Here is a 27457-nt window from a genome sequence, read left to right as displayed (position 1 = left end):
TTTGGCTATAGAAATGAAATATAGCCCACAAGGCCTTTTACAATAAACTTCAATACGGCCTACTTGAGCCCCACTTGTTTCTCCACAACCCTAGTTAAAATCTGTCTACAACATCCTCTTGGTCAGCTTTCTGTACTGATTGACTTAGTGTAAATGAAAGCTCTTCCACACAGGGCAGCTCCTGGCTCCATGTGGGGACTGACCAGCCCTTTAAGTCCATCTGCATTGGAGGAGGCCACCAGGTGTGGGCCATCGCCCGGGATGGAGCAGTCTTCTACCGAGGCTCAGTCTCATCCCAAAACCCTGCGGGTGAGATGAGAAAAAAAGGCAGGACGGGGAGGAATTGTGCAGCTCTCTGTATCAAATTATTTATAATATGTATTTACTGAATGTAAACAGATAAAGCTGTGCCACTGTTTTATGATGAAGTGTCAAGTAAGTCTGAGTTCATGTACAGTGAATATGACACACATGTGAATGGGATTTCTTTGCATTGTTTCTAGGCGAGTGCTGGTACCACATTCCCTCTCCCCCCAGGCAGACACTCAGACAGGTGTCTGTGGGCAGAACCTCTGTTTATGCTGTGGATGAAAACAGTAAGAGTTAAAACCAGTTCTTTCGATCTCAGAACTTAATAGGCTTTAAATACTGTGAGAGAAGTATTAATACAATCTACTGTGCAAAAGTCAGAGACCACCCTTCAATTATTTAATTTACAGTCAAAACAGCCATTAAGCACAAGTTTTCAGCAGGAGGAAAGCAGAAAACATAAGAGTAAAGTACACAGAAGCCTCAACAACTACATGTAATTTTAAAGCTTCAATTATTTGGGAGACTGAAGAAATCTGCAGGGATATTTTTCCACAACTGCCAAGTTTAGTCTTAAAAGATGGTTGCAAGAAATCCTAAACACAGTACCAGCTTCTTCACAGCTACACATCCTTTCAGACTCATGGTGCTGAGTTGTCTTCTCACAGTGGAAGGATGGACAAAAACACCTGTGGATTTATTCAGATCTGAAGCAAAAGTGGAGCTTGATTTTCTCCTCTCTCTCAAAGATGAAAGCTTTAAGGACCGTTTATCTGATGGTGACAGTTTTGGTGCTCTACCAGGTCTTGTATGGTTGTTATGAGACCTATTTTCTTTATAGCTCTTAATATGTCCAGTTTCAGAAACTTCTGTTTTTTTACTTCTTTTCCTTTGATGTTCTCTTTCCTTATGGAAGTAGAATATTTTATAATTAAAAATCTGAAAGATAAATAACTATAGATTATATATGCTATAGACTTATATGCTGTTTTGACTGAAAATTAAATAAATGAAGGAAGATCTCTTGCCACAGCACTGTGTTCATAATATGTTCTTAAAAAAGAAGTATCAAGCACATGGAGTAGTGGTTGTCTATACAGTGATGTATGTACGGTTTCCTGCAGGTAATCTGTGGTACAGGCAGGGTCTGACGCCTAGTTATCCTCAGGGATCTACGTGGGAGCTCATCTCCAGCAACGTTTGCAGGGTTTCTGTTGGACCGTTGGACCAGGTCTCAGCTGTCACACACACTAGCCTTTAGGCTGAATACGCTACTGTTCAAACGTTCGGAATCAGCGTTTTTAGTACCAAAACGAGTTGGGTTTCAGATTGATGTATAAAAGTATGCTAGTCCTGCACAATTTCACAGCTTTTAAATAATTAGTGGGAATTTAGGAAGCTGTAGAAATATCAAATACGTCCATAATGATGAACAGAGCTGTAGAAGATTCTAAAGTGACAGAGAGCTGGATCAAGAATGAAGTTAAATTTAACTGAATTGAAATTTAACTAGAACTTCATTTATAGTACATTGAAACTGAAATGTATAACTATAAATTCAACATCCAGAATGCCTAAAAAAGTGGTTATTAAATCCTGAGGTGGATAACTTGACAAAAATGACTAAATAGATAATGAACTATTTACAAATTATTGTTTATAAGATTCAGATCTACATCCTCTAAATTATTATACAGAAAAACAAACTATCAATATATTAAGTGATTCAAAACTTTTGAGTGGTAATGTACAGTCATATGCAAACATTTGTGCCCCCAAGTGAAAAGAAGTTAACACATCCTTTAAAGAGAACACAGTACTGAATGTTTTAATGCTCATTTAGTGGTTATTTGCTGAGTTTAACATATTGGAGGAAAGCTGAAACAAAAAGTGGCCTGTGCAAAAGTAATAGCACATTAAATATTGTTAGTTTTTCCACATGTTAAACTTAGCAAATAAATTGAAACTGTGGACTAAAATATACAGAAAATGTCACATTACCTGTTTAGAAGAGAATCAACGAAATGTAATTTGACTGGGGGCGTTCAAATGTTTGTGTACAAATCTATGTGTAAAAGTAAAAACACTTGGGCGTTAGACTGAATTTAGGAGTTCTAACTGAATAAGCTATTTAACATGTCATCGTTCATGGCAATAAAGCCATAGAAATACACAAGAAAAAATGTTGATCTAGCAAAGAGTAACCCCTGCACTGTCCACTGCACAGTTTCCCTACTCCAGACACATTTGACTTACCATCAGCTCGATGTGTTAGAACCAGGAAACAGGTGCCGGAGTTCATGCTCTCTCATACCTTTCTCCAGGTTTGGATTATAGCTGATAAGGTCCCGAGTTTTCCTTCTGAAAGCTCAGGCACTGTATGCCACAGGCTCGGCGTGCGGCCCATGCAGCCTAAAGGCTTGTCCTGGGATTTCGGAATCGGGGTGAGTCTCCATTCACGCTGTTCCCTCAGTTTCTCAGTTGTGACATTAACAATCAAGAAATTATTAAGTACAAAAAGTATGTTATCAAGTGAAACAGGCTGATTAACCCAAATTAATTAGCACGGAGCACTATGTATCACACAGGGCGGATGGGAGCACCTGTCAGTGAGAGGGAATTCCACAGAGGCCCAGCGTGCGGCTCCTCGCAGCCCTCTGCCCGGCCGGAATCAGGCGCAGGTGAATGGGAATGCTGCGGGATGTTAGAGACCACACACCCTCCATTATCCTCCTCACTGTCATAACTGCCTGCCCTGCATGCCTCAGCCCACTGCTCCGGACACCCCATCCCAGCCTCGTTTCAACCATATGTGACTTTTCTTTCTTTTATTTGTGTGTGCGTGCTTGAGTGCTTTTCTTCATTTTGACCATTTGCATGAATTGCTCTTGAATGTACTGACCATGGCTTCTTTTTTTTTTTAATAAATTAATTTATTCTTTTCTTTATTTAATTGTATTCATAAGCTACTGCTGTTACTTTTACTTCCTAATATGCTATTTTTCTGTAGTAAGGTCCTCTGTCAGTCTTACAAATCTAACAAATCACATTTTACATCCTGATACTCTGTGAAAAATGACAGACTCCATTTTGACATCATTAAAAAAAAAAAAAAATACATGCAACAGAATAATATGCTTTGTACAACAGTATTTACTGACAGGGTATAAAATTTTCAAATATATTCTTTGAATGTGTATGCTCTGTTCCTCAATAAATACATGTACACAAGGACAGGATTTTATTGAAGCCATCAGCATTTAACAGAACATCATACTGTAATTCTCCATTATTCAAAAGTGTGGAATCACTTCCAATATTATACCCGGTAACACAAACTATTCACCAAAGGTATGTTTTGATATTTAATATTTCAAATATTCAGTAAAGAACTGAATGAAATGATAACACAGTAATTATCCATTTACGTGTTTGTCCAGGTATCAGCTTTGACTAGGATGCAGACTGTGATACGGTACATCATTCTGGACACATGTAGAATGTCAATTTCTTAACAATGTACAGATAATTATTTGAAACCTGTCAAGTTGAAAACATTCGAATTGCTTTATTCAGGTGTCTGCAACCAAATTTGTTTTATTTTATTGAAAACACTGATTCCAAACTTTTAAACAGCAGCATATAGTATCAAGTGATGAGTGAAACATTCATGAGATCAGGGAAACAGAGGTCATTTTTCTTTTATTTCAATAATAAACAGTGTAATTATAAACAATTCATTCAATTACACTAAGCATGATCATCAATATGAAGTAAAAATATCACCATTTTTAAAATTTACAAGTTATAAGGACATGACCTGCATTTTCTTAGTTATTTTACTTCAGGCTTTTTCATTTTTGATCATTTTTAAACCGTGATATGTCGCTCTTTAACTTTAAATTACAAAATGATACCTTACCCCTAGAACTTACATCATTCCCAATTTACAGACAAAATTTAACATTTATATACATCGGTACAGTTCACCATTAAGTTACACTTTTTTCCCAAGATGTGCAAGATTAAGCAAATGTATATACTGTAGAATAAAACCAAAGAGTTTCCTTAAATAAAATGTCAAGATCAACTAAAAGAGTGCTGGTAATACAAATAATGAACTGTTCTAAAACACAGCTTACTGTACTGAATTACAAGAATTATCACCTATGCACCTGATTACTTACCCCAATCTGGAGGTAAACACCAACCTCAGTTTTCACAATTAAGACTGTGAAGAAGCTAAACCACCAAAAAAACCTTGGTTGAAAATGTTCAAAAAGCTTATCCTGTCAATTTTTCAGCTTACTCAAATCATTTCAAATATGTACATACTAAACAAATTTTCATACATTATTTGCAAAGGGAAATTCCTTATCATGTTATGATTGACTTAATGAAACGATTATGAATGTCCTAATCAAAAATGAAGGAACTATGCTGAAATATTAGTGTCTGTTCATAAGCTGCTCTTTAGAATTAGAGTGGGGTGCATTAACGAAAAAAGTTACGTAACTGACCAAAGGCTTTTAACATCCATCACGAATGTGTTCTTAACATCTTGAAAACATTTAGCCCCGCTAACAACCACTCAAACTGATCATGGAACACATGAATCACAGTTCATGATCACTATGACAATTCATGCTACATTCTAGGTGAAGGCGATATGATATGGATGAACATCCAGACGTGATAAGACCAGATATGATGTCATGACTTTAACAGTATTAGGAAATACATAAAAGATCATAGCTGCTCAATGACTTACAATAACCTTTTGGTTAATTTGGAAACAATAAAAAATTTGATTTCTTCATTAAATATAAATACGCAAACGGATTCTTTTTTACTTAACTAAATTTCCCACCTCATAAACCACAGCTCACACTTATCACAATTTGGTAAATCTGCAATGGAGTGAATTCCATCTCAGAGTAACGATGTGATACACTGCTCACTGCTAATAAAAATGACAACCGAATCATGAGCTTTGCAGGGGAATGGGGTAAAACTTCTTGCCTTCACATATGAACGGACATGGGATGTTACAGGCACTGTGACGTATTCGCTTCACAACAGGAAAAGCCTAGAAGAATCCCCCAGCGACCTGCATTTAACCTCCTTACCCTTTTGAATAAGGCTTCTCTATGGTTTATATATAAACCTATTACAGAAAGCCTATTAATGCAACAGGACTTGTTTTTCTTAGGTGCAATAAACTGTTCTTCCCTATTATGAGTCTATGATGAGTGTATTGCCAAAACACTGTGTGCAAAAACATCTGCAAAGAGGCATAATGACATGAATGTTGCTCTATTTTAAAGCTAGTCCCTAACAACAAATAAGCATTTCACACCAGATTTCACACCCAGGAAGTAAAATCCAGTGTTTTAAAGTAAAAGGCGAGTACCGTACGATACGAATTGCACAACTCTATATGAGCCTACTGGCTGATCAGTGTTCTATGCAAAGTCCTCTGCTGAATTAGACAGCTTTCAGCGGAGTCGTCCAGGGATAAATGTCAACAGAAAGAGACCAGAAATTCCTCTGCATGTAGAAAGACAAATGAGAAGCAGGACACTTAGGAAGCGCTTTGAAGACCTAAAGCATGTGAAGCAAGACAGGTTCCTTCAAACTGTACAGATGAAAAACACTGCACTGAACGGTTGGGTTCGTAGAGATCGCGTAGAGGTCAGAAAAACTGAAATGTGTTTCATTTGCTGAAGAAAGTGTAGGAAGAGAACACAAGGAGAGGATGTGGACACCAATGGTTCACTCTGTACTGATACTGTCTTCTTCCTTGCCATCTCCAAAAAGAAATAGCAATGCTGCCTGAGAAGCGATCATAGCGTTCAAAACAAGCGTTTGAAGTCTCTCCAACATTTACAAAATTTGTCCATAAGCCCAAAATACTAAGACCTTTCAGTCTTTAGTCTTTCTCTCCATCTTCACTGCTTCCTGAGTAAGACAACAGAGAAAATAAAATTAACTCAGACAACTAAAAAGAAAATGTTCAAGATTTTGGACTACACATGTAGGCTAGTGTAGTAAATATTTGAACTTACAATGACAAGATTACAATAGTTTAAGAAACAATTGAATGCATCATGAAATTTAGAAACCCTCTTTCCTTTTCTTTCGGATGTTTATGTTTAAAAATAATATTCTTCAGAACCAGCCCACAATACTGTTAGCGTCCCAAGGTGAAAACTGACTGTCCCAAATATTTAATTGCATTTGTTTACATTAGTGTTTAATACGATTAAAGAAAATGCTACTTTAATGTCCATTTCAAGCTTTCACTGTCCAAGTTTAAGCCAGTGCATGCTACAAAATGTGAATATACACAGTAGTTAGCCTGATGCTAACAAAACATCTGATGAGTAAATTCTACTTATGAAAAGAATTAAAAAAAAACAAAAAAAAAAAACAGCTTTTTCTACATGACACATTGCTATATTTAGGGCAGGTATAAACAGATCACACACTCAAGATTTTATGACTGTTCATTTTACATATTTTCCTAAAACATATTAAACATCGTCCACTAATAGACTACTTTTATCGTCTTTGGGGCACCTGTGCAGTGTTAGTCTGGAGCTTAACCCAAGAATTTTAATTTGGCCAAAAATAAGCACATACTCTATTGAATATTATAATCAATTCAAATTTACTTGAAGATTTCAAAAATCGATATAGTTGAACTGAACCCTCTGTTTGATGCATTATAATACATCGTGAGTGAGTACTGTTCCTTGCACTCAGCTAGATGTTATGTATGAGAGACTCACCTCCTTGTTCGATATCAGAGTCTGTGAGGTGGGTGAGAGAGAAGCTGGCGATGCTTGCTGGCGAGATGGAGAAGCGGGAGTATGTGGAGGAGGGGCTGGTCCAGCTCTGCTCTGAGGAGCGGTTTGCGGGGGGTGGGGAGAAGTACTTGGAAGCTGCTGTGGCTCTGCTTGCAGAGCTGTCACTGCCTGCTTTGGAGAGGAAAGACGGCTCCGCGGAGAAGTCGTCATCCCACTCAAATGCACCACCTGTACAGTAAATAAATTAGTAAGTTCACTTACTTTTCTTCAGTGGTACATTTTGACAGAAGCACTGATGTGCAAAGAACATGATGAGCACATCTGTAATTCTCATGTTACTGTACTTCTATTTTTCAGTAGTACATTGTTAACATTACCTTCTTCATCTGTGGAGCTTTCTGAGTTGGTAAACCTGTTCAAGTAGCTGGAAGAGGCCGGCGGGCTGCTAAACTCAGATGCTTGGCTGTTGGGGCCTAATGTATGATCTCCAAGTTCCTTGGTAGGGGTTTCCTGTATGGAGAGAGGTTCATTTAGCACTTATTAAAGCTTCACTATGTACTGTGTGGTATCTTTTGAGAATGTGAATTATCTACTATTGTCATCATATCTTCATCAGCATAAAGCTGATTTTGCATTTGAGACCTAAAAAAATTCAAGCTGGGCATTCTTTTTGAACCCAAGCATGAAAGGCAGAAAAAATGTGAAATTTAACCAGACACCTCTGACTTAAATGCTTATTTCAGGCTTTACAGGGTGACTTGCAGCCACACATGGAAACCATATTTTAGTATTTTTTTCCCTCCTGACTTAGTAATGTTATTTTTTTAACTATCAATTTTTCTTTAAAAAGTGCAACTTAAAAGGACTTATTAGGCCTTATAAGATATAATACGTAACATTAATTAATCCTGTCAGGTTTATATAGGCTTCCCCTTATTTCAAATGCAGTTGATCAGACGTGACTGGTGTCTGAAGTTTGCTTCTTGGGGTTTGCGCTGGAACCATGAAGCTAATGTAACCAACAAGTTTTGGAGGCTTTTACCCTACTAATGACCCACTCGCCTCAAAGCAACAACAAAGGTAACTGCCTTTGTTATTTTTATTTTTTGTAATTATTTGCTTCTCTGCTTTGAGACACATCTAAAAATCTAAAAAAGTACATGACAACTAAAAAACAGTAGCAGCAGCCACCTTTTCTTCATCTTTCTAAATAACAATACGTCATACAATTTAACAGAAATAAGAAAAATAAATGTAATTTTTTTGCCAAACTACGCCTTTTCTTCTTCAGATAAACTGCATGTTATAAGTGTGGCGAGTGTTATACCTGATCAAAGAGGTAAACAGTCACATCATCAAAGAAGGACACTGCTCTCTTGTTGTCTCCATTACTGTCCCCTGCAGTTGTGGATCTGGTGGTCTGGAGCGACTGAAGTTTGAGCAAGCTTTTCAGGTTGCAGGCGTCACTGTTATCAGACACTATAACAGGTACCGGATGAACGACATCATCCTCACTTTCAGATCCTGAGCTATGCAGTCTGTAAGCACGCATGTCATCATCCGAGTCATCACTGTTCTCATCCTCCTCATCAGCTTCCATGCCATCCTCTGATCCACCTGCCACCGCAGCCCCATCAAGCTTGCCAAGATATCTCCCTTCCATGTCAGGCTCCTTTTTCTTTGGGCCTTCCCCAGCGTAAGTCCTTGTTAGCTTTGCATGGACCACACTGTCTGCTGAAGGCTTTATTGAGGTAGGGGATGTTTCTTCGGGAGCTTCGGGGATCAAACTGGAATTAGTTTGATCTATTAAGAGATCAGATAATGTCTCTAACCTTTCATCAACAGACACTGGCTTTTCTTTATCCAAGTCCTCCTCTGTAGTGAAGACTAGCTCAGGCAGGTAAGACACATCAGCATCAGATGATTCAACAGCAGGACCAAAGTGTTCTTGGTGACCACCAGCCTTAGCTGCTACCAATTCCTCTTTAGCATCAGGGAGATTTGTAATCCCTGCTATTGATCCATTCTCATCATTTGCGGGAGAGCTCACAGGCCAAGGAGATACATCTGCAGTTCCACCATTCATCTCGTCATTCTTCTTTTCCGGTTCTTCATTGTCGGAGAAGTAAGCAGAATCTCTGTAGTTTCCCCCAATAGGTGCATTACCAATTTCTTGGTCTCCGTTTTCCTGAACATCAGGTACACTGTCCACTTCAGACACAACAATTTCTGGGGGAGCCAGCATTGTCACAGCAGGTTCCTCTGCAGTACTGCTGTCCTTCTCTTCTGAGACATCTTTCATGCTTAACTGAGAATTCCACTCAGGTGACTCAAGGTTCTCTGTTTCATAACCACTATCAGCAGTTTTGTATGGTGGCTGGAGCTTATGAACCACAGGAGTGTCCAGTGACTCTATCTGTCCCACCTCTCTGTGTATGTCTAGAGAATCTAATGAATCAGGTGTCTCAGCTGAATTCTCAACAGTTGGTAAAGGGGATGAGATGCTGTCCTCTAGAAGGCTATCCTGACTGATCTGATCCAAACAAGAGTCTGAGATCAACAGTGAAGACATATCCTGAGATACATGGTTGCCCAATAAGGACTCTTTCTGATTCACAGCTTCTGGTAACTCTGCATCTTCAACTGTCCTATTCTGATTCCCATCAAAAAGCATGTCGCTCAAGGAGTCACTTTTTGTTAAGTCTTCAGTTGGGCTACTATCTACTGTAAATTTTTCTACAGGGGAAAAAGTCTGGCTTTTCTGCTCAGAAGACTCAGCAATTCCTGTGTACTGCCCATTCTCCTCAGGGGCTCTGAGGCTTTCTTCAAGGCTGGGGGTTTTGGCAACTGTGCACAAAATGTCTGCTGTGGCACTTTCAACAATGAGCTCATGACTGTAGGCTGGATTCACAATAGCGACCTCAGCGCTCTCAGAGGTAGACTCAGAAGCAGAATAAATCCAACCTTTTGAGGAATCTAATTGAGCATTTTCCTCAGTGGAAGAGCCATTTTTGTCTGGCAGCTGGTTGCTACAGGTTTCTTCTGTTGAGAATATATCCGAAGGCACCAGTGTTTCATTTCCTTTTAAAGGCGATAAGAAATCTCCTAAAATAGGACTCACCAAGTCCAAGAATTCATCCCTTAGCTGTGCAGAACTTACTATAGATTTTGAGGGGTTATCAGTGACGTTCAGTCTATCTGGGGCAACTACATCATCGAAAGGGCTCACTGATAAATCTGTCTCCTGAATGTCTCTTGCCTTTGGCAAACTAGGGCTCTCTTTCATTAGGCTGTTTTCTTTGAGGAACAAGAAATTGTCAGCCAGTTTCTCTGTGTTAAGAAACTTCATTACGTCTGTATTATCTGAATCAAACTCTCCTAGATGAACAGCTTCTTGTTCAATTCCTAAAAAAGTAGTGCTCAGACCTTCATTCTCCACTGTACCCTTTGTGTCACTGTGGAAAGAACCACTCATTTGCAAATTCATTTCTGGAAGCTCCATGAAGCCACTTCTAAAAGAATGAGAGTCTTCCAGTTTTGAATCATTCTCACTGAAAATGTTTGCATGGCAAGGACTCTCATGATCACTCGACGACCATATATGGCTGTCCTGAAGGAAAGAGTCTTTAGAATCTATGCTCTGATGAAAGAAATCTGCATCTGTGCTAGATTCGTCTAATCGAATGTCCTGCAAAACAACATACTGATCCTTGTTTGATGCAGTGGCTCCCTCAGCACCTTGGCTGCCTATGCCTAAATCACTTTGGTCCTGCTCCTCCAACTGAATGTAGTACTCATTTCCAGAGGTAGCCTCTCGAGCATCAAACACTGGCAAAGTCCCTGGGACTCTTTCAGCCTCCGCTTTAGCCCCAGCCTCAGGGAAGTGGGCCTGAATGTCCTGCCGTGGCACCGGAAAGAACATGCTGTGGTAATTCAGCGTGGTGTCCATGGAAGAACGATTGTGGCCATCATAGTGGTCATGCTTGGCTGCTTCCCATACATATTCAAAGCTGAGTCCACGACTCGTCTCAGTCACCGTAAGCATCTCATCCGGTTCTCGTCCATCATCAAACTGCTCTAAGATAGGAAAAGAGGAATGGCTGACAGTGGCCTGCCGGGTGGTGGGATTTGGTTTGAGAGAGCTCCAACGCTGCTCAAAGTCATCTTCAATTTCTTTTTGGCCCTGCATGCGAAGATACGTAAGCAGGCGGTGAACTTCCTCAGCTGTGGCCCTTTTGTCTGCCGGGAGCCAGCAAAACTGCAGTACTTCATACCTGCAAATACAAATTTAGGCAGATTTTTTAAGATATAATAATGTTACAAAATGCTGGACAAATTGAAAAAAAAAGAGGTGGGGGGGGCTGGACTGATGCACAGAAATGATAATCCTTGGGTGAAACAGAAACTGAAATTCAGGACATGCAGGGCAATAAATAGAAACAGTTTACATAAAATAACTTACTAAACTTCATGAAATATGTAGGCTACAGTATGTGCCATGAAATCCAACATCCTTGACAACATAGAACGGTTAGTCATCCAAGACAATAATTGTCTTTTTTTGCGCATTAGCATCACCATTTATCACAAATTTTTATTTATCAAAAAAAAAAAACTGATGCTACAGGTGGCACTAGCGTACTAGCAGGGACTTTACTCTTCTGTCGTTTTGCTCATTTCTATATATCGAGTTGGATGTTGTCCTTCCTAATGAACAAATCCTTGGGTGCTACTTCTCTTGACACTCCACTGTAAGCCTATTTAATTTCAGTAAAAAAAAATTTCTCTTTCGAGGGAGGAATTTCGGTGTATCCCTAAAAAAATAAATAAATAATAAACTGGAAATGGAAACTGGAATGTATTCTCAGACCACTCTGATAGACTCACCATCTTTCTGAGTAAGGTAGATCCAGCTGAGGCTTGAGGAGTTTGATTTGTTGATCTCTGATGACATGGTGCAGGACCTCTCTATCTGACAGGTGAGTGTAAGGTTGCTTGCCTCTCTCAAACAGTTCCCACAAGGTCACACCCAATGCCCTGAAAACACACAGATCAACCTTTACTAAAATTCCATTGGCCACTCTCAACTCTAATGTTACACTGACATTACTGAAGAATGAAACTAATACAAATGTTAAGTTCCTTTATTTCTCAGGTCAATAATACTGTAATTTAAATCACTATTAGACATGGTCTATTCATCTAAGAAAATACATAAGTCATGCAACTGTATTTCAAATACATTTACATATTTGCCAAAAGGGTAAATATGTCCACCATGGTTATAATCTTGAAACTTATTACAAGCAAGTTCAAAGCAAAATGCTTTTGTTTCATTTAGCTGTTAAGTATGATTTTGAATGCAGCACAGCTTTGTACAAGTTTATAAATAAACTCCCTTCTACATTATCAAATACCGGCATCCTTGAGAAATGCATATGTTTGGAGACACCTACCAAACATTGCTGGGTTTAGTTTGTTCTGACGTTATCACACCTCCATGCAGCTCACCAACCAGCTCCGGGGCAAGCCAACGCAATGCTACACACTGATCCTCCTCCGTAGTGATGTAATCCTCCTGCAACATAACAGAAATGACATCATGCATTAGCATTTCTTATTCTCAGCTTTTTAGACCACTAGTGCAGTCAACTGACTATGTAATACAGAAAGTGTAGTTAACTGGGACATCCTGGAATGTAATAACGTGCTAATAAAGACATGTAGCCAAAAAATTCTCCTGTGAACAAAACTGAGATCTCAACATTAGTCTAAGAATGCACAAAAGAACCACATGTGCAGTTAAAAATTAAATTAAAGCTCAACAGTTAAGTATGAACAGTACTAGATATTACATTCTTGGGGCGTTCTAAGCTATAGCTGAAAAGTGGAAAACAATCAACTTGTAAGTAAAAATTATCAATAAAAAAGTGTCAAGTTTAAGTGAGCATTTTCACATCTTTGAAAGAAATTGTAAACTCACTTTAAATCTCGAGGAGCCAATGCCATAGTCTCCTATTTTGACAGTCAGGTCTGTTGTAAGATAACAGTTCCTCAATGCCAAATCACTGTAAGTGGAAGGGGAAAGTAAAATATAAATACACATGTAAATGAGTGATTTGTACAATGACCATTTAGCTTAATTTGTAAACATGAGAGCAGCACAGTATCCATTCAGATGACTCGTAAAATTAAAGGCCAGTTAAACTCCTTAACAGTCTAAATGTTAAAATGCTTGCAGTGAACTGGGTTATCATAGTTAAAGATTATGCAAAACTCTCATCACACCCAAATGCTTTATTATACTGCTCCTGCAACTTTTTGATGAAATTCACACAATATCTTCTTACAAGTAACACAGTCAGCCGAGACATGTTTTGTGTCCAAAGCGTATTTCTTTAGTTTTGCACTGCAGCTTTGAGGCTAATGTAACAGAAGTCTACAGCTCTATTTGGGATTAAATTTTCAAGGGGCCCTGGGATAAATTCCTCTTCTACAAGTTCTACTCAGTGATTTTATTTCTGTCCAGATTGTCTATGCCTGTGTTTTTCTCTCTACCCCTAAAAAAATTACAGGCAGAATTACCTACTTTTCCACTAAACACATTGATGGTCTGTTAATTTTAGTCTCTCTCTGAAATGCATATCTGTGATTTTCCATGCAGGTTAAAATCACCAGGTTAGGAAAAAAAGGTTTTTGACCACTACTACTAGCTGTATTTAGGCTCTTGCTGTGCCCATTCCTTATTTAATAGCAAAACAGTGGATGCACTGGAAGAGACAAAGTTCTACCATCTTGACCAAGTAAACGGTCTGGGTGATAAAATTTTCCGCCATCCTCTCTACAATGGGAGAGCATTAGCAGGAGAACAAAAAAGGGGCCAGCTACAGGTATTAAGCACTACTTTATACTTACACATGCACAATATCATCAACCTTTAGTTCCCCAGAAACAATAAACATAATCATATGTCCATGTGTGCCGCAAACAACCGGGTGTGTAGAAAATACAACCCACTAGAAACTCGCTCATCCTGCGATTATTTTATTGCCATCCAAATGCAATTTTAGTGTTATCACTGAAGAGGCATGTAAAAATGTTATTACTGATGTCACCTGATAAACTAATCCAATCCAGAAAGGGCTTAAGTTAGCCAAAAAATGTTTTGGGTGACACAGCCGTCCATTAATTTTTAGTTACAACAGCCTTAAAGATTCACGGTTTCAACATTTGCAAAAGAAAAATACAAATGATAATTTTTTATCACTTTCACATGAGCACTGTGTTCAAGTTTTCAATGTGTCATGACAGCCCAAAGAGCATGAGTGTGAGGGAACAAGTGAGAGCTGGATGCCAGCTCTAATCTCCAGTTTCAAGTAAGGGTGAATAAAAAGACTGAAGCTTTAGTGAACTGTACGGCAATCTATGTAATGAGTAAATTCTATGTCAATTCAGTGTATCACTTTTTCCGCAGAGCCGCTCTGGCTTCTGATTTTATCTGTTGAAGATAACTACAAAATACAAAACAAACCCCTTTGTTGCACTGTCAAAGTGATTGTTACAGCCTACATTTCAAAAAATGTATAAATAGTATTGGATACTCAATTGTAGAAAAGACAAAGGTGTCACACCCTTAGTTTCTAAGGATAAATTACAGGGACTCATCCTGTTGTTTCTGCTCTCCCCCTAGCAACAAAATCACTGATGCTGGAGCTTTTCCCGACTAACTCACACAGCATCAGGATATTGTTCCCAGGGAGGAACACTGGGCTCAAAAGGCATTGCAGCACATATGGGGACTCATTTAGGCTGAGTACTTATGGCCAGTGGGGCTCTGATTTCAGCTTGGCCCTGCCACCTTCTCTAAGCACAAGTTCCAGGCGGCTCTTTTACCCCCTGCTCCCGGGACATCGCTGACACTAGTGGTCTTTGCTCTTACAGCTCTAGGCTACTGTCAGGCTCACTGAAACCACTGCAAGATAAATGTACAGATATTTTAGACACTGTATCCTGCCCTTGGCAAACGCAGCTCATACAGTACTGACATTCAGTCACTGAGAATCAGAGCAGGGCTTTTGGCCGTACATGGCAAATTCAGGAAGCGCAAAGCATAAGCAGCACATCAAAGGTACGGCTAGGTTTCACGTCACCGGAAACAAAGACGCAGACAAACAGCTATATACAACTAAGCCCTTATTCTTTCCAAGATAGAAAGACTTAAAAAAAACACACAAAAAAACAAAACAATTGTTGGCATCATTACAGTCCAAACTATTTGGACATGTTTAAAAAAAAGCTCTTCTGCTGTTCTATAAATGAATGAATGAATTTACTGCTCTATACTGTTTTCCTCAAGCCTCTAATACAAACTGGTAATGCCTGAACAGTCTTTTCTAAACAGCCCACTGCAATGACAGGGTCAGGGTGCAATCTTTATAGCAGGGTTTGTTGCACGCCACTTCCATTTCACAAGACTAAAGCTGCATCCCCTGTGGGAGTGGCAAGCAGTGCCTTGTAGTAAATCAACTTTGTGACCCAAAAGCAAAGCAGCCACAGCATTTTCATGATGACTGTTACGACACAGCACGGAACCTCCGTGACTCCTTCTGAGTTATAGCACAATTACAACTCTGCCCCCAACCCCGGACATGCATACACCCCCTCAAATGTGAAAAGGATCCTTTTACACTCGAACCGCAGAATCATCATATCTCTGCACCAAAGGACAGTCGACACCCTGCAATCCATGGAAGCTGTGTAATTGGACTCCTTTCCGTGTATTCTGAGCATGCAAAACAGAGCGCACCAAGCTGAACACTGCACAACACCCTAAACGGCCCCGTCCTTGCTTCCACCAGACACTGCATGCTGGCTGGGTTAAAATGAAAACGAACCGGTGCCTTTAAGAGACTGCCTTTTTTGGAGAAAATCAAGACAGAAGAGATGAGGCTCCACAGGACCAGAAACACATATGGGTTGCCATGGAAACAAAGGAACAGCACCGTCACTTGTTTGCATGGTTTTATGACTTGGCAGCCTGAGGTGCCTCCTTGATCATGTGTCCAATGCATGAAGGTTAAGCAATGTCAGAGCAAGTAAAGGGGTTAATGTTGGTGTTTACAAAATACGTTAAGACCCTAGAAGTGACTGAATACACACCTGTGACTTTTATTTTAAACTAGTTTAACCCCTTAGGACCCATGTGTACCCATGGATGTTATTCATACTTCAGTACTTACACTACAAAAAATTAATAATTGTTACTGGATAATTTTAGAAGCAGTAGCAAATAATTCAGAATAAACAAATTCAATAGCGCACAAAAGTCAGAGTCGGTCAAAATGGCCATTAAAACAGCCATTAAGTTCTTAATTTTTCAGCATCAGGAAAAAACTAAACGAAACAGAAAACATACATTTAATAAACTACATAAATGCCTCATCAGTTAAATATAATTTCATTTTTTTCAGTATTTACTGTGTCCACTCTGTATTACTGCCTCCATTCCTTTTTGGAGACTCGCTTTGAGTTTTTTTAAAGAAATCTGCATGGAATTTTTTCCACATCTCCAAAGTTCAGTTGTATAGGCTGGTTGCAATTTCTGCTTTTGAGGATCTAAGTAATCCCAAACACATTAAATGGCTTCGAGATCTGGACTCTGGGGTGGCCAGTACTTTGTTCTGAAAGCTTCTCTGATTTCTGAAATTTCCTAATAAGCAAAGGCTTCTTGACAGCTACACATCCTTTCAGACCCAGAGTGTTAGTTGCCTTCTCACGGTGGGAGAAAGGACAGAAACAACTCTGGATATTAGCAGGAGTGGAGATTGATTTTCTCCTGTCTCTTAAAGAACCTCTGTTTATCTGATGGTGACAATTCAGGTGGTCTATCAGATGCACGGCTGAAAAATCACACATCTCCTCAGAAATATCTGCTGAAAAATGAATAACTTGTTCTTACTGGTGATTTTCACTGGAAATTAAACAAATAAATGGAGAAATCTCACATGCACAGTACAAATGTAGCAGTTCACAAATAACTTATAATAGTTAAGTATTAAGATTAATAACTGAATTCATAACTAATACGTCCTGTTCAAAGAGCTAAACCTGTATGTTAATATAAAACTACAGAGTCAGGTGTCCTTTGCGCGCTGTGCCTATCGGAAGTATTTTTGGGCCAGGAGGAAAAGCGAACCTGTGCAGGAAGTTGTGCTTGTGCAGGTGAGTAACCCCAGCAGCGATCTCACAGGCCATCTTCTGAAGCTGCAGCAGCTCTCCATTCCTATACAGCCAGTCATGCTGAGCTGCATAGCTCCTCAGGTCCCCCTGCGCAATACAGCACAAATAAGACACCACACACAAGAGCAATGTTGCACCTGCTAAAACAGATACACAATATAACATTGAATCTGTTAATAAAAACTAAACAAATGAAAAACATTTACTGGCACAGGACAATACACTTCCACATTGTCCATATGCTCATAATGTACAAGATAACACTGTGAAATTCATGCTATGCTTTTCATAGAATCAACCACTGAGGGGCAGCAATCTCTCTCTGCACAGCTACTTTTACTGCCACCCAGGGACTGCACCAAATAAGGGAAAGGCCATTTAATGGAGTGTACTACATGCTGTGTCACAGCAATTTAAAAATAAAAGAGCAGCAGTCAGACTGGCTTGGAGGCACTGGGCTGTTCCCCTGGGTCTGGTTTCTGGGCATGTGGGCCAAAGACCAGTTTAGGAGACAAGAGCCCTGGGTGAGACGTCTTCTGGTGCCAGGAGGGAAATAGGCCAGGGTCAAATCATCTAATTAGCCCAAATAACTCTTACTGTTAAGTGCAAGCCACCATATAACCAATATTTAAATCTTCTCCTCTCACAATTGTGCAGAATGTTTAAAAAATTTAAATTTGCACATTTTAAATTAAAATTTAAAATTAAATTTTAAATAAAATTTTACTCCACAATACGGCAATACTGAAAAATACTCTGCTTAGATTTCGGAATATTAATATCATGTTGCATTACATAAAGAATCTTTCATTTGCAAATGAGACAGTGGGCATGTCACACTTATAAGGGCAGCAGAAAAAAAATGAATAAAACAAAAACAAATAAATGGTCACTTGCATTATATGATATTTCAAAAAGTCTTTCAAGTAAAGATCTTACACAAACCTAGTCATCAAGAGAACAACTAGGAGAAACTAAACGAGCCTAAGGCTGAACAGTTTGGGAAAAATATCACATTTTAATTTTTGGACCATTAATGTTGCTGAGATATAAATTGTTATTGTATTAAGGTCTAGGCCTAGACCTTAGCATATAAATGAGAATATCCATTTTTTGAGGCTTAACCCACTGAGGCTTAACTGCTGAACAGTGTGCCGGTTGTGTTGGCCTCTACACTGCACATGGGTGTTCGGATGCTTTTGACTGGTCTAACTCAGAAGTAGGAAACACCTGATTCAACTCGCCAGTTAATGCCAGATTTATTGTGGTGATTGAGCTGGAAAATCACCAAACTGCGCTGGCACTCTGATCCCCAACCCTGGTCTAAATCATCTACAGGCAGTTCACAAGCTCCATGTTGGTAGGTCAAGTTTTCCCACTTAGAACTTAAGACAATGGTGTTGATAATTTACAGGGCAGTACAATGTGATACTACTGTTGCATTGCTAGGAAAAACAAATCTGTGCAAATAGAAAAAAAAGATCACAGTTGCACTTGTATGACCGACTTTCATGTGTGTGCGTGTGTACATCTTTATTCAATAATACTCTGTCGAGTCCAAGTGCTGATGGAAACTGTACTTAATTATTCATAGTCAAATATTCCTAAGCTGTTCTATGTGGTATGTGCAATATCAAACATTTCCCCACTGCCCAAGTCATCTGTCCAAGGGTAGTCGCGCAAGCTGTGACACAGGTTAAGTTACTGCTAGCTAGTGTTTATGGTAATTATAGTCCACTGGGTAATACAAACGACAGAGAACAAATCCTGTGTTTGTAGAGAAAGGGCCACTTGATGTACAAAATGCTCAAAAGTTGTTTAGTGTGGGGCTGTAATATCAGATGTAAAGCCAGCAACAATTTTATGAATATGATTATTCTTCTTCTTATTATTATTATTATTAATAATAATAATAATAATAATAACAACAATCATTATTCCAAACATACATGCATTACTGCTGGTGTGGATTTCCTTGGGCTTACAGATGTAGAAAAAGAATGCTAATAGTGCCCCCTTGTGAGAATCTGAATTAACGTGGAGAAAATGAATTCTGTACTTTTCACTACTTTAAAATTAAAATACAAACCTTTTTACACAGTGCTTCTGTTTTTACACATGTAAAAGGCCAATTTGTTCCACTTTCTGAAATTTATACTTTTTTTATGTACCCAATTTATGTTGTATTGATCTCTGTGCCATTCATTTGCATTACGACACTTGACCATTTTAAAGCACCAGTGTCTCATGCTCAAATTATTTACATATACGGCTCTGCTACTGGCTACTCTCGAAATTGCAGCTCTTGCGATTCGAAAATTGCACTTGTTCAAACTGCAATTTTGATATAAAAACGTTTCACTCCTAAAGGAGATCACAGTGTAACAGTGGCTGAGATCTGCGAGTCCTCATGTCCTAACATCTAAGTCCAAAGTGCCATCCGTGAAATGCAGTGACAGAGACACTGCTCACACCCATAAAATGTATGAGCAGCTTTCGATAAAAGTGTTAAGCCTGTGACTGCCAGGGTGATGGGGAGCTATGTTTACATGCAGTCAAGCTCAGCTGTCTTCCAAGACTGCTTCACAACAGGCCTCTCCATTCTTCCAAAATATCATAATTCAGCCAAAAAAATTGTTGCTACACCAAAGTTAAAAATACATTTGTCATCATGTTGAGTGCATGATTATTAATACGTCAACTATGAAAGAGACTCCAGTTGGTAAATAACCAGCCAAAGCACTAAGAATGTCCCTGATGGCCTGCTGTGGGTTAAAACAACTATGGCCCATAGCTTGAGTGACTGCATAATGAATGCAACATGCTTTACTGAGTGAAATCCTGTTTCGGTGTCAAGGCTGGAACATCTCACATAACACGCCCTTGTCAACAACAGAGAGGGAAACGAGTAAACATTGTTCGGATGTGGTTCAACCTCAACCACATTTACTGCCAGTGGGTTTTATGTTTAAGGGCCAGTGTTCCAGATACAAATTAAACTTGCTCCTGAACTCAAGTACTCTCTGAATAGGAATTCAACACATACAATCCCAGATAAACTCTGCAGTAGAGTGCCAGAGAATATTAGAAACGCAATCACAACAGGTGTTTTTAAATCCAGATTACAACACATTTGTTCACGCTAGTATATGCCTACTTGTTTAAGTTTCTTTTAGTTTATATTCATTAATTTGTAACTGTGCTGTCTTTTCCATATAAACCATGATCTTGTAGCATTTCAGAATCATGACATTTTGCAACTGAAGTGCTACACAAATAAATATTCCTGTTTTATATACTACAAGGCAGTATTTAATCTATATTCTAAACAAAATGGTCATGAACATTCCTTAACTTGGACTGCTGAAAAAGTTCTATTTGATGTTAAAAGGGATTGGATCATAACCTTTCAACACGAAGCACAGAAACTCAAATGACCCCTTCATTCACTGGGTGGAAAATAAATTAAGCCGACAGCTTGTAAAAAAGTAACATCGTACTTCCTTATTATGGATATTAAATACTTTGTAAATAAACAGTTGTGATAAAACAGTACAAGCTATAAACGATGCCCCATACTATGTCCTGTTCTACACTGCCACACTCAGAGCTACATCAGTACACACGCAAAGAGCAGCGTCCTGAAGACAGCCTTTACAGGAGAGACTGTCACTCAGCCCAGCAGCAACTGGCATTCTGCAAGGCTACTCCAATTGCAGCTATATTTCTGTCCAAAATGCAATGAGTCAGGGTAACCACTGGTTACTAGTGATACACATGGACAACAATCATCAGTCAACAGAGCAGACCACCTAGACCAATTCTGCCTTGGAAACTACACTAAAAAATAAATAAATAAATAAATAAATATATATATATATATATATATATATATATATATATATATATATATATATAAATCTATAAAAGAACAATGGTAAAAAAGTCTGGCAGCAGGGGTTCTAGACAAACCCATTTGTAGAAAACGTTTTCTCTCAATGATGGTAAAAACCTGTAAAATGAGTCATTTAATTTCTTAGAAATACTGCCTTTACTGCAATTCAACAGTTACACTAGTTATCCTGATAAAGCATTTTACCATAATAACAGTACCAACCATTTAAAAAAAAATGTCTGCCGAATTAATGTAATGAAAACGTAATAAATAGCATTGTCAAAAAACAGGCACTGACTCTTACATTTTTACATTACTTTGACACTGAAAATACACTGCTCAACAATACAAGCAAGCAGGGTTTTTGGGTTTTGTGTGGAGACCAAAGGGGGATTCTGAGTACAAACATGTTTCCTAACAAATTGTTTTAATGAATCTGAAAGAGTTTTAACAAATTGAAGAAAATAGCAAAACTCTTTAAAATTTTTTAAAAGTATTTGCTGGAAAAACCGCTAAGGAATCAAAGTGACGAACAAGTTTATTTAACATTTCTTCACCAAGAAAAAAGTCCACAGTACACACATGCTACTATAGCCATAATGTCTAAAACGGTAATTATCTTCTGCAAAAAAAAAAATCAAACACAATTTCTGAGACGATCTTTACTGTTATGTACCAAGTTAACTACAAGATAAAATAATGCACAAAAAAGTGCAAAGTGGTCAGACTGAACATGAATACAATTTGCCTGGCAAAACAATTCACTTGAATGGGACGGAATGCCAAAGTGCAAAAAAGGTATTTCCACTAGCTGTTTCACTTTGCATCGAATTACAATGCAACATCATAAATACGTAAACCTTGGCCAATCGAAAACAAGAAGGCAGGCTTTGTTTTTCCTGGGGGAAAAAAGTCAACCTAACGTTGCTGTTTACTGAAGTACTACATTCCTTACAAAACAACAACACATCAGGATTATCATATTTTTGCTCCAGCCCATCAAAGAAAACAGCGAATTCAAAGTCCTGTGCAGCCGCGGCATAACTGTACTGAGTCCCAAACAAAAAAGCAAAACAAAAAGTAAAACAAAAAGAAAAACAAGTTAAACAACACTGCATCTTCATCCTATAATGCTGGCACCTCCAGGCGTTCATCACAACAGATGAAGGCAGTAGACAGCAGACTTCCCACAATGCTCTGTCTCTGTAGCTTCTAGTTTGCTAGAGCAGGTCAGAACCTTTGTTACAATGGCAGCTCAGCGACGAACAGCTCCGCAAAGGGTGCAGACTGCATTATGCAATTCTGGGCCACAGTGAGCTCATCCTGGCCCTGAGGGACAGAGGCGATGGCTGAGTGCCATCCACCTGCTCCAGCTCTGGAGGACTTCGGCCCAAAGCTGCAGCGTCTCAGGGCTGGGCAGGTGCTTTCAGTGCGTCCTGGCTGCTAACCACGAGGGCTTTGCAGCCAGCTAAGTGCTTACACAGCCTTAACAAGCTCCACTTTGGCATCATTTTAGCACCCACACAGGGAATCTGATCCAAGGGAATATTGTTTCTTTCATGTGATTGCATTTGGAGACTTTGTGTTAAAATCAAATGGAGAAAAGCAGGGGATGCCCATTTATATTATTCAACATATCGTGCAGAATGGTTTACCACATGGCATTTTTACAAACTATACTGAATATCAGGCTATTATTCATTTATTCATCACAATTTATCTGACTGCAAAAGGAGAATATATAACTACTTTTCACAAAACAACCTAAGGAGATTGTATACGTACATAATATTAGATTCAGTATTTTGTAGAAGATTTAATTATTTATACTCATGATGCTTCTGTCTAACAATACACATTATTAAGACAGTCAGTATCAACTACCAAAATGCTACTGCACTAAAAAAATCACTGTAAAAATGTTTATGGTTTATGTGCATTAGGACAGCAGAACTGCCAAGAGTCAGAAGCACTTAAGGTTGATCAGATCTGCGACAGATTTATAGGAGAGTTATAGGAGAGTAACTAATTAGGCTAGGCTCATAGCCCTTTACATACATTGATCCCTCAAAGAAATAAATATAAAACTGCAGCTTTTCATAAAATGCAGACCTAGATAAGACTCCGGCTGGCCATGACTAAAGTCAAATCCATTTCAATTTGGCTCTATCTATCCCATGAGACCTTTACTTTACAAGGAACTGTAATCTTGGCCTAGAAATGACACATGCGCGCATTACAGGCTGCGTTTCACAGTAACTTGCAGGCGAGGCGATAAAATGAACCAACACAGCAAGAAGGCAGAGTGACAGTGGCGGTAAACGGAGCCTGTTGCTTTATTGGGCTATGAGGAAACTGGAGAGCGCCTTGTGCAGTTATGCATTTCAGATCCCTGTCGGGCACAGGCAGCAGGACCAAAATAGATCAAGAAAAACAGAAAATAAATCACCCAGAAGGAAGGCGCTCCATTCACATGGAGCATCCTTAGAACTTGTGCTTGTCTGGTTCAGACTCAGAAATAAAGCAGTGTTGAGGGTAAGGAGGAAAATAAATGTGGCATACAGTGGCCATACTAACCAAAAGCATAAAACAACAAGCTTATATGTCGACCAATTAAAGGAATACAGTGAATTTATAATGTGCATAAAAAACATAAAATGTATACTGGCACCATAAGCGGGGAAAAAATGGACAGCACAACTTACCAGTTCACAGTACTCAAACACCAGCAGGAAAGGAATGGCTTCAACGCACTGACCAAGACACTGCAGTATATTTGGGTGCTGAAGGACCCTATAGAATCACACAAAAGAGTCCACTGAGATGCACTTACTTGCCTTTTTATTTATTTTACTTTTATTACTTTTATTACTATAGACTGATACACATCATCAGCAAAGCAATGCAATGTCATTAGAAGAAGACAGATGGTGCTAACACAGAAGGAGAATTAAGCTACAGTGCCAAGAGGATCACAGACAACTCAAACAAAAGCCTTATCATGAACAACTGTAAACCTGCTAGTCTCTGCTAATCTCTGCTTTCTCTCTGTGTATTTTGTGCAAAAAATATCCCATCCTCAATAACTACCTCAAAACTATTCATAATCGACAGCAGGGACAGGTGTGGCTATAAGAAAATGTGCATATCTAAACTTAGCATACATTTACTTAATCATGTATTTGTATAAGACGTGTGGTTTGGAAAACAGAATAAAAAAAAACTGTTATACTTTTAAACAAGAGGATGTCTTTAAAACAGAGGATGTCTGGACACAAGCAGCTGATATTGCTCTTCACATTAAACGAAACAGCAACATCTATGCAGAGCATATATGAAAAAAATATGAAAATATTTCAAACAAAAATAACTAATTTATGCAGTTTAATTGGTCGTTCTGTACTAAAGTGACAGAATATTCAATCACATATGCCTGAATCACAAAGATAAATCACTAGATGAACTAAATGATCTAGTACAGAACACTTCTACAGGGCTTTTGTGTGCATCTGTTGCATCTCTCTTGTGTGCTTCACTAAAAAGAGAAAACTCAGAGCAGCAGGATCTCACTAATGCATGCATGCTTGTAGTTACAAATTGCATAAGTAAATGGGTTAAAATGTCTACATAGAACAGCTCAGCAGACTGCTAACAGGCACCTCCAATATCGTTGAGCTAGGTTGTACAGGATTCACTGTAAAACTGCAGCCTACAAAGAAAAGACTGTGCCACTGGAAATGTATGTTACAAGCTCCAAATTAATCAAATGTCTGTGTTTAAGTAGAGCTGGCCTAAACAGAACTAAAGCCTGTGTGGGAAGCGAACCATTAGCTTGTCATTTTTACCACATCGTTTTTTTCCACTTTCTCCATAAAGAATTTAGGAAAGGCTCTGTAAGTTATGTATGTAGTATGTTATTGTTCAGTTAAGCCCATTTCATTGTTTGGTGTAAAAAAAGATCACATGATTAATCAAAATAATAGTAACAGCCCTACTCTTCTGCTGATTTGTGAAAAACATTGTGTTTTGCTATTTTATTCATAAGAAAATAAATTTTTCAAAAAATTTGCAATTTTTAAAGAAAATAATACTAGTACAGATTCTGCCAGAAGTATCTTACCTGTATGGGTCACCCTGCTGAAGGAAGTCATTCTGCTCTTTAGAGTTGGCGTTGGCCTTCAGCTCTTTGACCACCACTCTGGCTGCACCAGGGTCTGAGTAGATCTCACTGAGCAAAACCTGTTCAAGATGAACCACAACGGCTTAATCAACACACACTTTCTCAATAGACGGTCGCTGGCTTTCACTACTGGGAGAAACAAGAAATAACAAAAGAAGCTGTAATAGGCTCTGCCCAGAGGAAAAGAGCACTTCCTGAAAAAAAGGCCCATCCAGCAGAGCAGGCCCTGGCAGCTGACAAGGATGAGGATGTTCTTATGGCTCAGCCAGGCTCAGTCTACCCAAACAGGAAAAAAAAAAAACTGCGGAACCGAGAAAACAGCTTTCCCATTAGTTCTGCTGTCAGTAAATACACACACACACGCTAGAGATGAACAGCATGTGCATAATGTCACGCTCGCCCACACGTCACACTCCGGTCCCTACGGGCCAGGGCACATTGACAGCAGAGAGACAAGAACAGAGCATCAGCACCAACAACAAAACAACAACGTTAGAGCTTGCCCTCTCTGCCACACAGGCTGACAGTGTCAGTTTAATCTTAGCTTTCAGGATTGGAAATATAAAAAAAAAAATGGCTGGTTAATATGAAAATTCACCAATTTTAAGGAGTTACTAATTCAGATAACCAATAATATCAGCTAAAACAATTTTATATGCTCATATATGGGAATTGTAAAGTATCAAATCACTGATCACATCAGTTCTCCATCATCAAAATTCTTAAACTTGGGCTTCCCATCAATCTTAGCATTCTTGCTTCAAGTTAGAGATGGGCAATATAATGATATATTTAATCGTTATCGTGATCAATTTTGTTAATGTGATACTTAGATTTTCTGAGCATATCATGAATGTATCAGCATATGAAAAACATAGAAGAGCACTTAATTTCAAAGAGAGCATAATTAATCTGTTCAGTTAGATATGTGAAATGTTGAATTAAAAATCACTATCACTAAGTTTTTGATGGCAGTTTTCACATGCAGCACTACGAGTCTGAGTCAAAACATTGCAATATGTATGGGGTATTGAGACAATGTCTTTAGCTATCATGATACGATATTTTTTCCATGTCATCAACCCCTACTTCAAGACATGATATGCATCAGTGTTCTTTCAGTACTGACACTATCAATGATAGGCTTAGAAAAGCATACTGTGCCAATTAAGTCATAATGAACATTGTCATATTTCCCCTCCTAAAAGCGCTGTCCTTGCACTGGCATGATTCAGTTTACAATAAATCTGTTTGTATATTACACTGTCACTTGTGGTGTTTTATCAGTGGGATTTTTGCCAATATCCTTTTTATCAGTCAAGCAATACAAGTCAAATTGACAGTAATTATGGCATCTTTTCTCAGAGCAACTAAATGAAAAGTATGTAGACCCACTTATGCCTCATTCAGTTAAGCTGCAACAAACCAACTACTTATTCACAACGAGGTAATGCAAATCATCTATTCTCTGTTGCACAAAATAAACTAATTGTCAGCGCCTTGTTCTTGACATTTCTTCATTGGAACTGTTCTTCACTGTGGTGGGGGGGGGGGGGGGGGTATGCCCCAGAGACGTCTTGGAAAAGCCTGTGTTAAGTTAATGCAGAGGTAAGCACACTCTAGGCACACACCCACACACTGTAGACTGTAAACAGAACGAGTCCCTCACCTTGCCAAACCAGCCATTCCCAATCTCCTGAATGTAACTGAGTGTGTGGCGTGCCACATGTGGGCCTGTCGAGACTTCTGAAAATTAAACACAAGACAAAAAAAACAGGTGACAATTTACCTAACACAGAAACCCATAAAATACTATATATAAGCAGTGTATTGCGGATTATAGAAAAAAAATCTTTGTACATTCTTTGTACATGCCTCAGAAATGCATGGCTTTGCAAAGATGCAAAGCTACTTAAACCTACTTAAACCTAATGTAAAGAAACCAGTTCTGTGCCTTTTCTCCCCCCCACCAATGCCATTCGCAGAAATACTTCAGTACTGTTAAAGGACACTGTTCAAAGA

At 38.8% G+C, this 27457-nt stretch overlaps 2 protein-coding genes across 5 annotated transcripts in view; one reads left to right on the top strand and one right to left on the bottom strand.

Moving 5' to 3' along the window:
* The window catches only part of tecpr1b (tectonin beta-propeller repeat containing 1b), a 29756-nt gene extending 24698 nt beyond the window's left edge, over window positions 1-5058 (top strand). For all 4 annotated transcript variants that reach the window (XM_036590263.1, XM_036590265.1, XM_036590264.1 and 1 more), the window contains 5 exons: window positions 174-309; window positions 504-596; window positions 1434-1540; window positions 2634-2753; window positions 2898-5058. In XM_036590263.1, the coding sequence (XP_036446156.1) occupies window positions 174-309; window positions 504-596; window positions 1434-1540; window positions 2634-2753; window positions 2898-3017 (576 nt within the window). In that variant the 3' untranslated portion in view covers window positions 3018-5058. The remainder of the gene's footprint in view (window positions 1-173; window positions 310-503; window positions 597-1433; window positions 1541-2633; window positions 2754-2897) is intronic.
* The window catches only part of lmtk2 (lemur tyrosine kinase 2), a 39066-nt gene continuing 15601 nt past the window's right edge, over window positions 3993-27457 (bottom strand). Inside the window, exons 4-14 of the mRNA XM_036590260.1 lie at window positions 27105-27181; window positions 25376-25494; window positions 23961-24048; window positions 17317-17447; window positions 13105-13189; window positions 12578-12699; window positions 12009-12158; window positions 8449-11395; window positions 7499-7631; window positions 7104-7349; window positions 3993-6270 (exon numbers count right to left, since the gene is read on the bottom strand). Of these exons, the coding sequence (XP_036446153.1) occupies window positions 6242-6270; window positions 7104-7349; window positions 7499-7631; window positions 8449-11395; window positions 12009-12158; window positions 12578-12699; window positions 13105-13189; window positions 17317-17447; window positions 23961-24048; window positions 25376-25494; window positions 27105-27181 (4127 nt within the window). The 3' untranslated portion in view covers window positions 3993-6241. The remainder of the gene's footprint in view (window positions 6271-7103; window positions 7350-7498; window positions 7632-8448; window positions 11396-12008; window positions 12159-12577; window positions 12700-13104; window positions 13190-17316; window positions 17448-23960; window positions 24049-25375; window positions 25495-27104; window positions 27182-27457) is intronic.

Source organism: Colossoma macropomum, unplaced genomic scaffold, assembly GCF_904425465.1.
Source record: "Colossoma macropomum unplaced genomic scaffold, Colossoma_macropomum, whole genome shotgun sequence".
Lineage (NCBI taxonomy): Eukaryota > Metazoa > Chordata > Actinopteri > Characiformes > Serrasalmidae > Colossoma > Colossoma macropomum.
Note: the sequence above shows the minus strand (reverse complement) of the source record. Positions and strands in the feature narration are given on the sequence as shown.